Source organism: Camelus dromedarius, chromosome 31 (assembly GCF_036321535.1).
Source record: "Camelus dromedarius isolate mCamDro1 chromosome 31, mCamDro1.pat, whole genome shotgun sequence".
NCBI lineage: Eukaryota > Metazoa > Chordata > Mammalia > Artiodactyla > Camelidae > Camelus > Camelus dromedarius.
The window spans coordinates 15,894,608-15,908,897 of record NC_087466.1 but is presented as its reverse complement, the minus strand read 5'-3'; the positions used below and the strand labels follow the sequence as shown (position 1 = coordinate 15,908,897).

Sequence of the window (14,290 nt, the reverse complement as noted above, 5' to 3'; positions counted from 1 at the left end):
GTCACTAAATACTAGTAAACAGGCACTTTAAGTGTCTGTACACCATTATATTATATGGGTATACCATAATGCCTTAGTGTAGGACACAGGTTGTTCAAGGCTTTTCCACCGCTAACAAAATGCCGTGATAAACACACTTCTGGATAGATCTTTGTACACAAATATTTAAATACCTACAATTCTTTCGAATATATAGTAGGAATTATTGTCAAAGGAAATTCAAATTTAAGGCTTTTGCTGCTTATCAGTAAGCCAGACTTAGAGATTAATGAGCAGCATCTGCACACACGTGATAAAGAATCCAAAGACACCTTCTATTGGAGAGACAACCAAGACACCCTCTGAGATACTCTATGCATGCAGACTCACAGTATAGGACTTCACTGAGCACAGTGAATAGCATACAGTTAGACAATTTCCTTTTATCTTAACAATGTATCTTGGGAGACAACACCTCCCCCAAGTTGTTTATGTAACTCAACACAGGAATCCAAAGACTGCCAGGTCATCCCTTACTCTCACCCACTTGACACTCATCTCCAGAGGGCTCTCTCTGTCTCCCCTAATCAGTCTTCCACCCCATACCCCAAACTTATAGATAAGAGCTTACGTTCGCCTCACAAAATCCCATACATTCTCAACCTTCCATCGTCATCTTTTCATCCTAACTGGCGCACTGTCTCTCTCTGATACTGCTCATCATAATTCCTGACTACACTTCCAACACACTCACCTCTCAGTTCTTGAACTCCTCTCCTCCAAGCAGCTTGCCCTCCACCTGACCGCCACCACCCATCGCCATGAGCATACCATCTAGAACTGTGCTGTCCAATAAAGCAGTCATTACTATCCAGATACTGCTACTGAGCCAGTGCCGTACCACGAAACAGCATTTTAGCTATACTGGATTAGCTACATTAAAATTAATTTCATCGTTTTCACTTTTTCACTGGGGCAACTAGAAAATTTTAAGTTACATATGTGGCTTAGCACTTCTATTGGACGGCAATGCTCTACAGTCTGGACCATCTGGTAACAACTGCAACCTCTTCCACCATCTTAGTTGTGAGCACCCTACCAGCAACTCACTCCTTTCTCAGCTTGTTCCCATTAGTTCTGATCCCAACAACTTTCACCCCCACTAGGATCTCCAAACCAGTGATCCAATACCCCCCAAATTTTCTTTCCTTATTTGGATCTAATTCTGTGGTCCACTGCCCCCTTCTCTTTGTTGACTATACTCACCTGGCAAAACTTTCCCCTGATTAAACCACTCTCTGCCTATTTCACACCAGCATCAGAGCAGTTAAACACAGCTAAAGGACACACCACACCATACCAACCCATCTCACTGAAGCAGACCCTCATGCTGCCTGGTGATCATATTGCAATCCTATTATACTTCTGTGCTCCATTAATTCCCCAGTCAGCCAGACAACTCCTCCAGTCCGCAGGTTCCAAACCTCCTCTCTCAGCTCACCTTTTATATTTCACTGAGCCAGTAAGAACAATCAGAAAAGAACTCCTACACCCTCCTGCCAGTAGTCAGCCTTCCTCTTACTACTGCGGATGACCTGGCAAAGCTCCTAAGTCAACTCCTCCACTTGTGCACTAGATCCCAACTCCTCGAGAACTCAAGGACACTTCCAGCAATTCTCCCCCTTTCCTCTGCATCACACTTTCCCTCTCATCAGAACAATCCCATTAGCAGAGGTATGCTGCAATTTCTCTAACCTTAAAATCTCTCTTGACCTCACATTCCCCTCAAGCTATTGCCTCACCTCTCTGCTCCCCTATAGAACAAAACCACTAGAAAGTAACTATCTAAACTTGCTGTTTCTTCTTCCCATCCTCCCATTCTCTACAAATCTATGCCCATCAAGTTTTTGTCCTCACCACTCCATCAAAGCAGCTCAAGGCCAACAATCTAACCTACGTTCACATCTTCAGATCTAATGGTCAACTTTCCATCCTAATCTTACTCAGCCTATCAGCAGTACAGGACAAAACTGATCACTTTCTCCAAATGGCTTTCAGTTCTCTTCCTCCCTTTCTGCTGGTTCCTTATCACCCTGATTCACAGCTCAGTCCTTCAATCTAGTCTCTTTTTGCAACACTGACTCTTTAATGATCTCACTTAGCTCCATAGCTGCAGACACTAGGGGTACCTGGACAGCTCTCTAGCCTGGGTCTCCTCCTTGAACTCCAGACTCAGTTAACAGCCTATCTCTACTTAGAGATCCAATAGGCATCTCAACACAAATATAACATTTCCAAATGAAGGCCTTTGTCTCCATAGCCCCCTTCCCTCCCCACCCCCAAACCCTGTACTCCTCCTGAAGTCCTCCCCATTTCAGCAAACGGTACCTGATCTCAGCTCCTGCCAAAAACATGTCATTCATTTTTCTGCTCAGACCCCATATCTAATCTATTTTAAAATCCTGTTGGGAAAAAAAAAATCCTGTTGGTTCTACCTTGAAATATCTCCCCAAATCTGACCTCCTCTCACCACTATCACTCTGTTTCAAAGCTTCCATCACTCTCACCAGGAATACCTTAATAACCTAACTAGTCTCCTTGCTTCCACTCTCCTCTTTAAAACTGCAAGTCAGATTACCTTACTTCTCTTCTTAAACCCAATAGCTTCCCATCTCTCTGAACAAAAACCAAGTCCTTCAAAGCCCCATGTGATCTGACCCCTCTCTGTTATTCTCTGTCTTCATTTCCTACTTCTCCTCCACTCATGGTAGCCTCCTTGCTTTATCTCAAATACACCAAAAACATTACCACCTCTGGTCCCTTGGACTTGTAACTCCTTCTGGCTTACACACCCTTCCTCAAAACTGTATGCTGTGCTCCCTTGCTTCATTCAGGACTCTACTCAGAGAGTCCTCAAAGAAGCTTTCACCTCCTCAGAGCAGCTTTCCTTAGCCACCTCCTAAAACTGTACTGTTACTCTCTATTCCTTTACCACTCTCAGTCCACTTTTTAACATTTTAATAAGCACTTACCACTGGATTTATTACATGATGATTTTACTGTCTCCCCAAACTAGAATGTAAGCCCTACCCAATGTGGTAATCCAAAGTCTAAATGGTATTTGGTGCATAGTAGGCGAGTGAATGAATCTTCCATAAATTCTTCCATTAAATCTTATTCCATACTGGTTACATAGTATGGAACACTCAAACAGCAGGACAATTTATTTAACCAGCCCCTTGTTGATGGCATTTAGGTTGTTTCCTAAATTTTGCAACTACAGACAACGCTGCAGTAGTACATAGGTCTGCAGTTATACGTAACCCCCTTGTGCATAAGCCTTTATTCACTTACAGAAGGGTATCTAAGAAATCCCTATAATCAGAGTAACTGGGACTAAGGATAAATAGCATTTTACATTTTGCTAGATACTGTAGGGTAAATGTCACTAACTAATTAATGTCATTTGATTACCTAAATATTCCAAAGGGTACCTATACATCAAGAATGGTAATAAAAGGACTACACAGAATTAAAGCACCCCAAATTTACTGTCATTTTTCACAATCCATGATTATGATGTCTTCTTCCTCCATGGAAATTTTCATAATCTTCAGGGGAAGAAAGGAGGCAAAGTTCCAAACCTAGTTAATCCTCAACTACTCAAGACTGCTCTGGTTATTTATTCTTCTACCTTTTGCTCCCCTCTCCTCAACTATTGGTAAACTTGGGGTGGAAGGAAAAAAATCATGCTTCTTATGTTCTAAAAAGGACATTCTAAAATGTCTTACCTCATCTCGTCTTCCACCATTAAAAGAAGAGCTAAAGAGTTTGCTGCTGCCGCCACCCCTCTGAGGAGGCATCTTGTTAAAAGTTTTGCTTTTCTGTGAATTGGAGCGACGGGACTGGTTGATAAAATTTTCATTTTTGGGGTAGGAAGGTTCACGTTTGCGATTATAACGCTTTGATCCATTTGAGTTCTTTCCATCTGAAAGAAACATGAAAGAACTAGTTAAGAAATGATACTTGGATGAAAAGAATATGAAAAGGAATATATATATATATACATATATATATATATATATGAACATGTATGACTGAAACATTATGCAGTACACCAGAAATTGACACATTGTAAACTGACTATACTTCAATTAAAAAATAAATAAAAGTTATATAAACAAAAAAGAGAAGTGATATTTGGCCAATAGTTCTCCACCTCTCAACAAAACTGTGTTTAAACAAGAGCAAATGGGACCTTCTACAGCCTCCAAGAAATCTGGGTTTGGGCCAGAGCATTAGTGCTTTGGGCAAGACATGACAAAGTAAGATGTTTTGTTTTAATGAAGCCTAAAGGGTCCCTCCTACAGGACCATATAAACTTTCAGTTCACAATGTCTCTCTTTATAACAGAACTTAATCAGTGTTCCTGTAAAGTCCATTCTGACAGAGTAATAAAAAAGGAACAGCCTATTTATATTAGGAAAAAGTATTTTATCTGGAAGCAGGACAGAAGACATTCTCCTTAAATTACAACATAGCTAGATTTTATACTCCAATAGCTTTGGCCTACGTCCCAGCAGATATATATTCAAGAGGTATAAAAGCAAAACAATATTTACATATGTTCTAGAGGTCAAACTGAAAAACTGATAAAACAAAAGAAATTGGGTAAACAACAAGATTATACTGTACAGCACAGGGAACTATATTCAATATCCTGTAGTAACTTATGGTGAAAAGAATATGAAAACAGATTATATATATATATATATGTTCATGTATGACTGAAGCATTATGCTGTACACCAGAAATTGACAACACTGTAAACTGACTATACTTTAAAAATATATATAAAAGAAATTAAAAAGTATACATTAAATCAAGCTAAAAAATAAATTAAAAAAAAGGAATTGGGCTCTAACAGTATATCAGCGTAAGTTATATCCTTTTAAAAACTGTTTCTTGCTTTTTTTCTCCAACTAAAAGAACAGTTACTCAATTTGGGAATCCAGAATAATAGGACCCACAGAATACCAACCTATGAAGTGTATATTTCATTTTATCGTCCATTTTATATACTCACCACACATCTTCCACAGAATGACAGGCAAACAAAATATACTATCTTCCATCTATTACTCCATGAGCATTTTCATACACCCTAGGCTTCAAAAGCATGATTACTGGCCACACTGTTGTCCATTTGCTTACAGCATGACATAACCAATTCCCTACTGCTGTACATTTAGGTGGCTTCTAATCTTTTATTAATTTAATATAGTAATACTGGGAATCTCTTCATACAGAGGTCTGTGTGTACGATTATGTCATTCTCAAAGGGGAATTAAGAGATCCAGTATGACCACAAGGCCTTTTACACATCCTGAGTTGCTTTTCAGCACCATTATACCAATTTATTCATATTCTAAAAACACTCTAAGAGAGAATTGTCTAGTTCACTACATTGTTTATAATACTGAGTTGAAAAAACTTTGTTAAATTGAAGGGTCAAAATAGTTTGTTTTACATTTGAATTTCTCTGATGACTAGCAGCAAACATTTTTTCCGTCTGCTGACCATTTGTAGTTTGTGTAAACAGCTTGTTTGTATTCTTCGCTCCATTTTTTCTACTGAGGAGCTGAAGTGCATAGATTACTTTGTTCCAAATTGAACAAAGAACCCTGACCAGACACATTTAAGATGTGCCAGAGTTCACTAGCTTCAAAAAAAGGAGGGGGACGGTGCAAAATAAAACCTGAGAACCTTACCAAGGAAATAACTAAGGGTGCAAGAGGTCTCCAAATTAGCCTTTGGACAAAAACAGACTAATCTCTCTTTCTTGTCCCTTCACTCACTCCATCCAGCCTTATTTCAACATAGAAACCTGACCAAATCAAGTCTGTATACTAATTTAAATGACTTTAAAAGCAATACCAGAGAGAAGAGAAGTTGCGGGACACTTAATGAAGTAATTCATTAGGCTTATTCTCAAACTTAAAGGAGGTGATGGTTTACAAAGTTAAGAAGACTGCAGTATGAGCCTCAAAAACTACAAACCTCCTCCCCACCCCAAGATAGCTTAAGCCTGTTTATCTTAAAAATATATAATTGATAAAAACATGTCTGAAAAGGCAACAAAGAAGGCTGTTAATGACAGTTAACTTTAGGAATTGAAGGTATTCACTTTTACCTAATACAGTGGTTCTCAATCCTGCCAGTTTGTAGGAATCAATGAGATGGGTTTTCAAGGGAGTCTTGCGCTCAGGTCTCACCCTCTAAAATTCTGACTGATTACTGTTCTATGTATTAATTATTTGGATAATTAAAAAACTGTAAGTACCTAGAAGAAATTATTTCTAGACAAGTAATAACCAGCTAATTTTACAGCACAGTAAATAAATCCAAAGTGAAGCATATCTTCAGAGACAAAGGAACGTTAGCTGAGAAACCAGAGTCCAAATTTTGAAAGCAACCATCTCACACTCAGCTTGCCAACTACATGGGATAAATAAGAGGTATGCCATCCTCTCCAAACCTGACCAAACTACAACCTGGGAGTCAAGCTATTAGTCGTGTGAGATGGCAGCACTGTAAACTGAGAGCAGATGGTCAAAGAAACACTGCCAGTTTCCTTTAAATCCCAGTGAGGGACAGTGACCAGAGTTTAATCTGCAATTAGATTTTAAGAACTAGACTTTTACTTACTACTTCAGTTAGCAACAGTTACTGTCAAACATGGCATCAGTGGTAACAACTGGAAAGTGAGGCTTCAGCTCTCATACAAATTTTGCCTTGCCCTCAATCTGTGGAATTCGTTAATAATAAGATTTCAAATGAGCAGAAAATTCAGAGGGATACAGAACCCCAGCTAACTTTACCATGAAACTAAATGCAGTTTCATGAAGAGGATAGGCATGGCCAGAAAACACATATTCCCCAAACCTCATTATCCAAGACTATTTCACTATTTCAGATGATCCTGCACTGACCCTGCTGCTTTCAAGACCTAACAGATTTAGATTGCACAGATTTAGGTAAAGTCAGAGTCTACACTTAAAAAGGGCTCAACAAAGTAAGCCAACACTCAGCACAGGGCTGTTTTCATTTCTTCACTTATTACCACACTGGCAAGGAAACAGTTTCATAATGCTTACAGAACTGCTCTGACAGTGAAGTGCTCACTTCTGAAACATTACAACCACTAACCACAAGAGGATTCATGATTTTCGCTGCTAAAATCAACTCCCTCATATCTTATCTTCCACTTACCTACAGACATGAAGTCAGACACCTAAAGTGAGAGGCTGGCTCTTATCTCTAGACTCAGGCAACACGCAGCTGAAGACTGAAGGTACAGTCAGGTCTGGGACCCGGAGATAAAACTCAGAGTGCTGTTTTTGAGATGTCTTATAGGTAACTTGCCAGGATATATATGTGAATAACTTGGGGTAGAATTTGTCCTCTTTTCTCTGATAGGACATAGTATGAGGTGATCTGCTTTAGATTTTGGAAAACAGACAAAAAAGTCAAACAAACTTCCTAGGAGAAACATATTCTCTGTTGAAAGTTTTAAATTTCCAAGTAGTTGTTCTCAATCCTGGCTGCACAAGAGAATCATTTGCAGAGACTTTTAAAACTACGGATGCCAAGGTCCAACTTAGACCTAAAAAATCAGAAAGAATTGCTAGGGAAGAGCCCTCACATCCTGATTTTTTTTAAAAAGTCCTCAGAAGACTGTGACACAGCCAGAGCTGAGAACAACTGCCAAGAACTTCTGTCAAGACACATTCCAAAATGGACCATTAGTTAAATTTCAACAAGACTTGAAAACTTAATCCAGTGTGTCTCAGTTGTTTCATATTTCCCTGAGAAAGGTCTCTACCAAATAACGGCATAGCTCAGTCTCTTCCCCCTAATTACCAAATCACAGGTCATAAATTTTTCAGTAAATTATTTGGCATCATCAACATTTCTAGCTATAGTTGCAACAGGTGGCACAGCCTAGAGGTCACAATACCAGCCAGGAAGTTTCTGCTGCTGATTCATGCTGTAGTCACAAGCAAGTTGCTTACCCATCATCCAGAGTGGCTGACAAGCACCTCCAGGGGGGCAACATATGGCCTTACTACGGAACCAACTGACAACAAACTGACTCCAGCTGAAATTAGTAATTCTGAATGAAAGGGAGAGAGATGGTATCAGGAATGATGCATGTGCCAGTAAGTTACCTGCTTGCTAAGTGAATTTATGCAAAGGTGTATTTATGAATATTGCCTAGGACTTATTAGGAATTCACTGGGACAAATCACTCTAACTAAGCCGTGGTATTCTTGTCTATAAAATAGGGCTAATCCTGCCCTCCTCCACCAGGATCATGAGGATTAAAAGAAAATTGTAAAATGCCTATCACTGTGGCTGGCACATAGCTGCCGTTATTATTTACAAGCATATTATTAACAGACCTAAAATTCCTATCAAGAGCACCTACTAGACTTCCAACAAAACCACAGAAACCAAGGACTCCAGCCAACAAGCCTGGAAATTCTTATAACTTCTCTAAGTGATTCTTATTGATGGCTTCAAGTCACTTCAGTTCTCAAAGCCATCAAAACCTCCAGGTCTGTTTAAAACTCAAAGGCTTTCTTCAAGGCAGATTACCACTAGTAACCCAGCTTCTGGTACCGAAATAAGAGGAAGAGTGTCAGGACAGTGCTTCATACCAGCAACCTCAAAATAACCGCTTCATAATACCCGACCTTCCCGTAACCTCCATGGCAGTACCATCCCCCACTCAGGGGGATGGGGCAAGAGCCTGGTTTCAGGCCAGGGTCCATTGTTTGCCCGTAAACAATCTGGCCTCTCTCTTGCCTCTTTTTAATTTCTTTGCTCTTTCTTAAACTTTCCCCAAACCCTAACCCACTTCTCTCCTCTGGGCTACATTCCTGGGATATCCACTGTTGAATGTTCTTACAACTGAATCTTAGCCCTACTGGAACAAAGCCGTAGGAAAAGATCCAAGAAAAGGAGCATTATGTGAATGTTAGAAGCAATTAGCCAAGGCAAAGAAACTGTGGTATGCCAATCTGACCGGAAAGATCAAGTAAATCCCAGAAGCCAAATTTACTTATTTCCTGTGTGCAAGGGCGAACGTAAGCCAGCCACAGGAACAAAGGCTCAAGTACATTAATCATGTAACTAGGACGCTAATGACCATTTATTACACGCATAGTTTAGAGGATAGAAACCAAAGGCTTTCTTTTTATCATGTGAGGTAGGGAAAGGAGAGTGGAAAAAGGGAAATTAAATATTTAAAAACTGAAAAACTCCTGCTCTCATTATTTTGATAACAAAAAGACAAGTCATGTCTTTTCACCTTACTCTTCCTGTTCTTCCTTCAACTCAGTACTCCTAAACTCAAGAGGGCCTGTCAACAACTGTCAGTTGAATCAAGTACATCAAGCGTTGAGTCAGCTTTTGAAATCCTACAGAAAACTTTCTCATGGAATTACACCAAATCTGAATCTACTTTTACTAGAGCGACCACCCAGAAGTAGAAGACACTGTAGAAGATGCCCGGATGACATCTGCTGTGGTAGCACTGGTCTTAGCTGTCTTTTTTTTTTTTTTTAAGATGTCATGTTCTTAAGGCAGCACATGATACCTTCAGTTCAACCTTAAAAATTAAGCCAATATCCAATTTCCTAAGCCATTTTTAATCTCGACTTACTCTGTCTTTGAATTTGTTCCTAAATGCAAACAGGGAAGAACTCTTAGCTACAGACCTATCCTTCCTTTTTGCTAAGGGAATATACATAGCAGTAGCCAGAAAAGTAGGCACTAGCAGTGGCAAACATGGCCAAGCTCTCTTACAAACACACTAAACAGAAACTAATCCTACAGACGGCACACTTGTGTATTTCATAAAACCCAACAAAAAAGTCCTTTACATGAGTTTTTAGTTCTTCCTCAGTTTTCAATTAAGGTGAACAGTGTTTTAAGAGTATTTTATGTATCTTAACTGTTAAACAAAAACAGAAATCACTTTTAGTCAGAATGAACCCAAGAATATTTACTCTATCCAAGTCTGACTGAAACATAAACACTGACAAATATTTGCTTTGGTCAAACTACAATAGAATTCTATATCCTGGTGGGTAATGAGAGCTGGTTCCACTAATCAACTTATTCACAGTCAGGGACAATACAAGTAAAATGCCTTAAATACTTCAGTTTTGTTGTTGTTTTATTTTGCTTGGGTTGTTGCAAACTTTTACCTACAGCCTCACTAAAGAATAAATCAACTTAAGGCACGTATTCCAATTGACTCATGATTGTATGTTAGTGGCTTAAACCAGAGCCCCAGAATAATTAGTTGAGAGTTCACAGAGTTGGAGAACCAGAATCTAACATATAGGACTAGAATGCAAATACAAAGTTATTGATCAACTACATGAAAAATATTCAGACCCCTCTAAATCGGATCCAACACTGGCCAAGAGGACTGGCACACCTCTGTCTCTATCTGGGGGATCGGTGATAAAGCTACACATGTGCAAAACCCCCAAATGAGTCTGCATAACGCTACCTAATGCGGCCTGAGAGTCCACACTAATCTTCGCTTAGGTATTTAAAGCATTCATTTATTATCAAGACAGCTGGTCTCCACCTGGGTTCCAAAAGCAGGCTCTAGAAGTCCTCGACACACCCGATAAACAAATTTGCTTCTTCCAGCAGATAAACTCTGAACTCAAGTCAGCCTGTGTGTTTTTCCTGTTTGTGCTTTTAAGTCAGTCTTACAGTTTTAATCTTAGAGGTTTTAAACATCTGGAGCCCCACATCTGGGGACTCCAAATGTTTCCCCTGGGCCACACATCCCCACTCCCACTAAAAACATTTTCCTAATACTGCTATAACAATCACAATAAAAAAGAGCAGAGATGAGTTCACAGGCTATAAAGTAAGATTGAGAACATTCAACTCCAGACTCTACCAACTCAACTCCTGGCCTCTCAGCTTTTTCCTTCTTTAGATGTGAACAATTCCACCTTGTTGGACAGGTTAGTGACTGGAGTATTGATAAAAGTGGTAAAAGCCTAGTCCAGTTCCTGACACACGATAAGACCTCAATAAATGGTAGCTATTATCATCACGATGGTCATAACTTAATATTGAGACATGACTACCGAAACAACAAAATCTTCATAAAAGGACACTAACTGCCCTAACCTAACACAGGGAAATAGGCATGATGTGCATTCGATGTGTAACAGGTGTCAGGTACTTTCCTATGCCCTTAGTTCACTTATTTTCTAAGTTTATTTAATTCTCATTATCTTCACCTTTACAGGGAAGGAAATTGAGACACTCAAGGTCTGGCAAATCTAAAAATAAAGAATGCAAAGCCTGCGCTCTTAACTACTACTGCACACTAAACAAAGCCATTCAAAGACAAGTCCTCTTCATCTGGGGAGATCTAGGGCCAGGTTATTCAATATGAGATTTGACTTTGACCAGTCTTTGGGCCCCACTTTCTGCTGTTTAAGTTTGAACACTGTTCAATGCTAATTCAACATTAAAGGGAAGATCAACTTAGTGGTTTTAGAATAGAGCGCTGATGCGTCAGACAAACCAGGTTTTCAGGCCTGCTGCGAGGCACATACTAGTCTGGGTAACCTTACCTTTTCTGAACCTCAGTTTCCTCATCCGCAAAATGGGGTAAGAACTGCACCTACTTCACTGAGCTGTTTCGAGAATTAACGCAAGGATTTACGTAAACCGCGCAGTACAGTGCTCACTGAGTGTTAATTTTAAGTAATGGGAGCCATGGGAAAAAGAGAAAGGTAGGTACAATGGTAGAAAGCGGAGCTTGTCCCTGGGTGACCCAGCAGACACCCGAGCGAGGATCCTCCCTAGCGTAAGAAGCAGTGGCCCCCTAGCCCACCGCCGTAGGAGCCAGCCCTTACCACTCTTGGGTTTAGACTCGCCGGCAGGCCCCGCCGAGGCGGAGCGGAGCGGCTGCTGCCCTTTGCTGCTGCCCGAAGAGGCGGAGGAGCTGCTGGAGCCGCTGTTCTTGTCCATGTCGGAGGCGGTGGCGGCGGCGTTGGGGGAGCTCTGCGGCATCAACGGGGGCCTTGGCGGCGGCGGCGGTCGGAGCGGAGCGGGCGCGGCGGGGAGCCAGGCTCATGGCGTTCAGGGCCGGCGGGGGTCGGCGGCGGCAGCGGTTCTCGGCCTTCATGGCGACATTTTTCCTTGTTTCCTTACTCGGCTTCTCAAACTGGGAGGAGAAGCGGCAGACAGGGCTCTTAAGCCCAGCGGCGGCGGTGACCAAGAAAGAGTAGGAGGAGGCCGGGGCTCGGAGGTCCGGGCCGGGCCTGGCGGGGCGGAGGCTGCGGGGGAAGGGGAGGCGAGGGAGGGTGCGCGAGCCCCGCCGGCCGGCCGGACACGCTCTCCCGCCGCGGGGCAGGGGAGAGGGCTGGCTGTCTTGGTGTCGGGGACAGGTGTCTCCGACACAGCGACCAACACTCGCCTCTGGGCCGAGGCCGAGCTGCTCCGGGAATGGCGACGAGTCGCCAAACAGCATCTCGAAGAACCCGGATGGAGTATATATAGTGGTGATGTAGGAGTGCAGCATGCTGGGAAACGTAGTTTTCTGCCTACATCCGGGTCCAGTGGGTGTTTCCCATTTTTCCCCCTCTCCTCAATGGGTGAGAAGTCTTACAGGATAAGACGACTTGCAGGACAGGTTTTAGTCTTAGTACACTAATGTGCATAATAATAGTATATACTACTAATAATAATGCATCCAAACATTGGAATAACTGTGGAATTCTCTTATTGACTCATTGTTTAACCTATAGTTCTTATTCTAGTATTAATATCAATTTATCTACGGCTCTTATTCAATGTCCTAATAATAACAATAATAATGATAATAGCAGTATTAAGGACAATACCTTACGTTTAATATCACTTTGTTACCGAGTCCAAACTTGTTCTTCTCACTGCAGACAGGCCAATACATCAGGAGACAAAGCGATGGGGCAAGGAAAAATGACTTTATTTGGAAAGTCAGCAGACTGAGAAGATGGCAGACGTACGTCCTGGAGAACCATCTTACCCAAGCCACAATTCAGGCTCCTTTTTTGCTAAAAGGTTGAGGAGATGTGGTTAGTTGTTGCAGACTTGGTGTCAGAATGCTTTGTTCTTGCAGGTCTACCTAGGATGCTATGTTTTGTTCCACCTAGGTGAGGTCACGGTGTTCCTGGTAAACCTCCAACAAGACAAATGTTATTCTCTGCTCTGCAACTTTTTATCTCTATATGAATGGAAAAGTGTTTTACTTAAAGGTCAGAGCCTTGAGAATGGGCTATCCTGTATATTTCAGGCTACAGGCAAGAGTCTTTTACAAAAGATGCAGAACCAGTATGACCAAACATAGGAAACAAAGCACAAGGTTAGAGCTAAAGGAACAGATCTAATATGGAGTCAGATTTCTTCTTCCCTATTACAACTTTACAGCACTTCCTCACACAATTACTTGCTTTTATTGTTAAGTCATTTATAATATAAATCATTGTCAATATTTCATTTCATTGTTAATAATAATAGTTATCATTGAGTGCTTATCATTAGCAGACCCTGCTCTGTGCAATTGATATGGAATATCACACTTAATCTTCACAATAACTCAAATTTAAAGACAAGGAAAAGGGCTTAAAAAAACTTACATCATTCGCCACGATCACACAGGTAAAAAGTGATGTTCTTAACTACCTAAATATAAGCAGTTCTCCATTTTACAGATATGGACACTGATACTTAGAAAAATCACATATGTATTTTAGAAGTCATATGACACCCAACTATACTTTGGAAAATTATAAATGATTCCTTCCAACCATAGCAGTTTGAGATTCAAAGAATCATGGAAACACAGTTTTAAAAATGAGCAAATAATTCTTATAAATATAAGATTAAATAAGGCTAAACTTAGCTAATTAGAAACCTGTTACATGCCAGGTGCTTTGTTGAGCACAGGAATTCCAAAATACATTAGTGGAAGATTGTGATGGAGATTCTAATAAAGTTAACACAAAATGCTGACCAGAGCAGAGGCCTCAGGGAGAGAGGCACAAAAAATTGGAAGGGTTAGTGGAGGGTTTCCCCATAAGTGATGTCACTTGAGCTGAGCATAGTAGGATGAGCAGAATTTCAGCAGTCATATATAAACAAATAAATAGACAGAATCCTAAAATTCCCCTAATTGGGTCCTTTTTGGTTCCTTATTAATCATCACATGTTATGCAAA

At 40.7% G+C, this 14,290-nt stretch overlaps 1 protein-coding gene across 1 annotated transcript in view; it reads right to left on the bottom strand.

Annotated features, from left to right (window-relative positions):
* Positions 1-12,563, bottom strand: part of RNF10 (ring finger protein 10) — a 30,275-nt gene extending 17,712 nt beyond the window's left edge. The window contains exons 1-2 of the mRNA XM_064481199.1: positions 11,946-12,563; positions 3,771-3,967 (exon numbers count right to left, since the gene is read on the bottom strand). Of these exons, the coding sequence (XP_064337269.1) occupies positions 3,771-3,967; positions 11,946-12,102 (354 nt within the window). The 5' untranslated portion in view covers positions 12,103-12,563. The remainder of the gene's footprint in view (positions 1-3,770; positions 3,968-11,945) is intronic.
* Between the last annotated feature and the right edge of the window lie 1,727 nt (positions 12,564-14,290).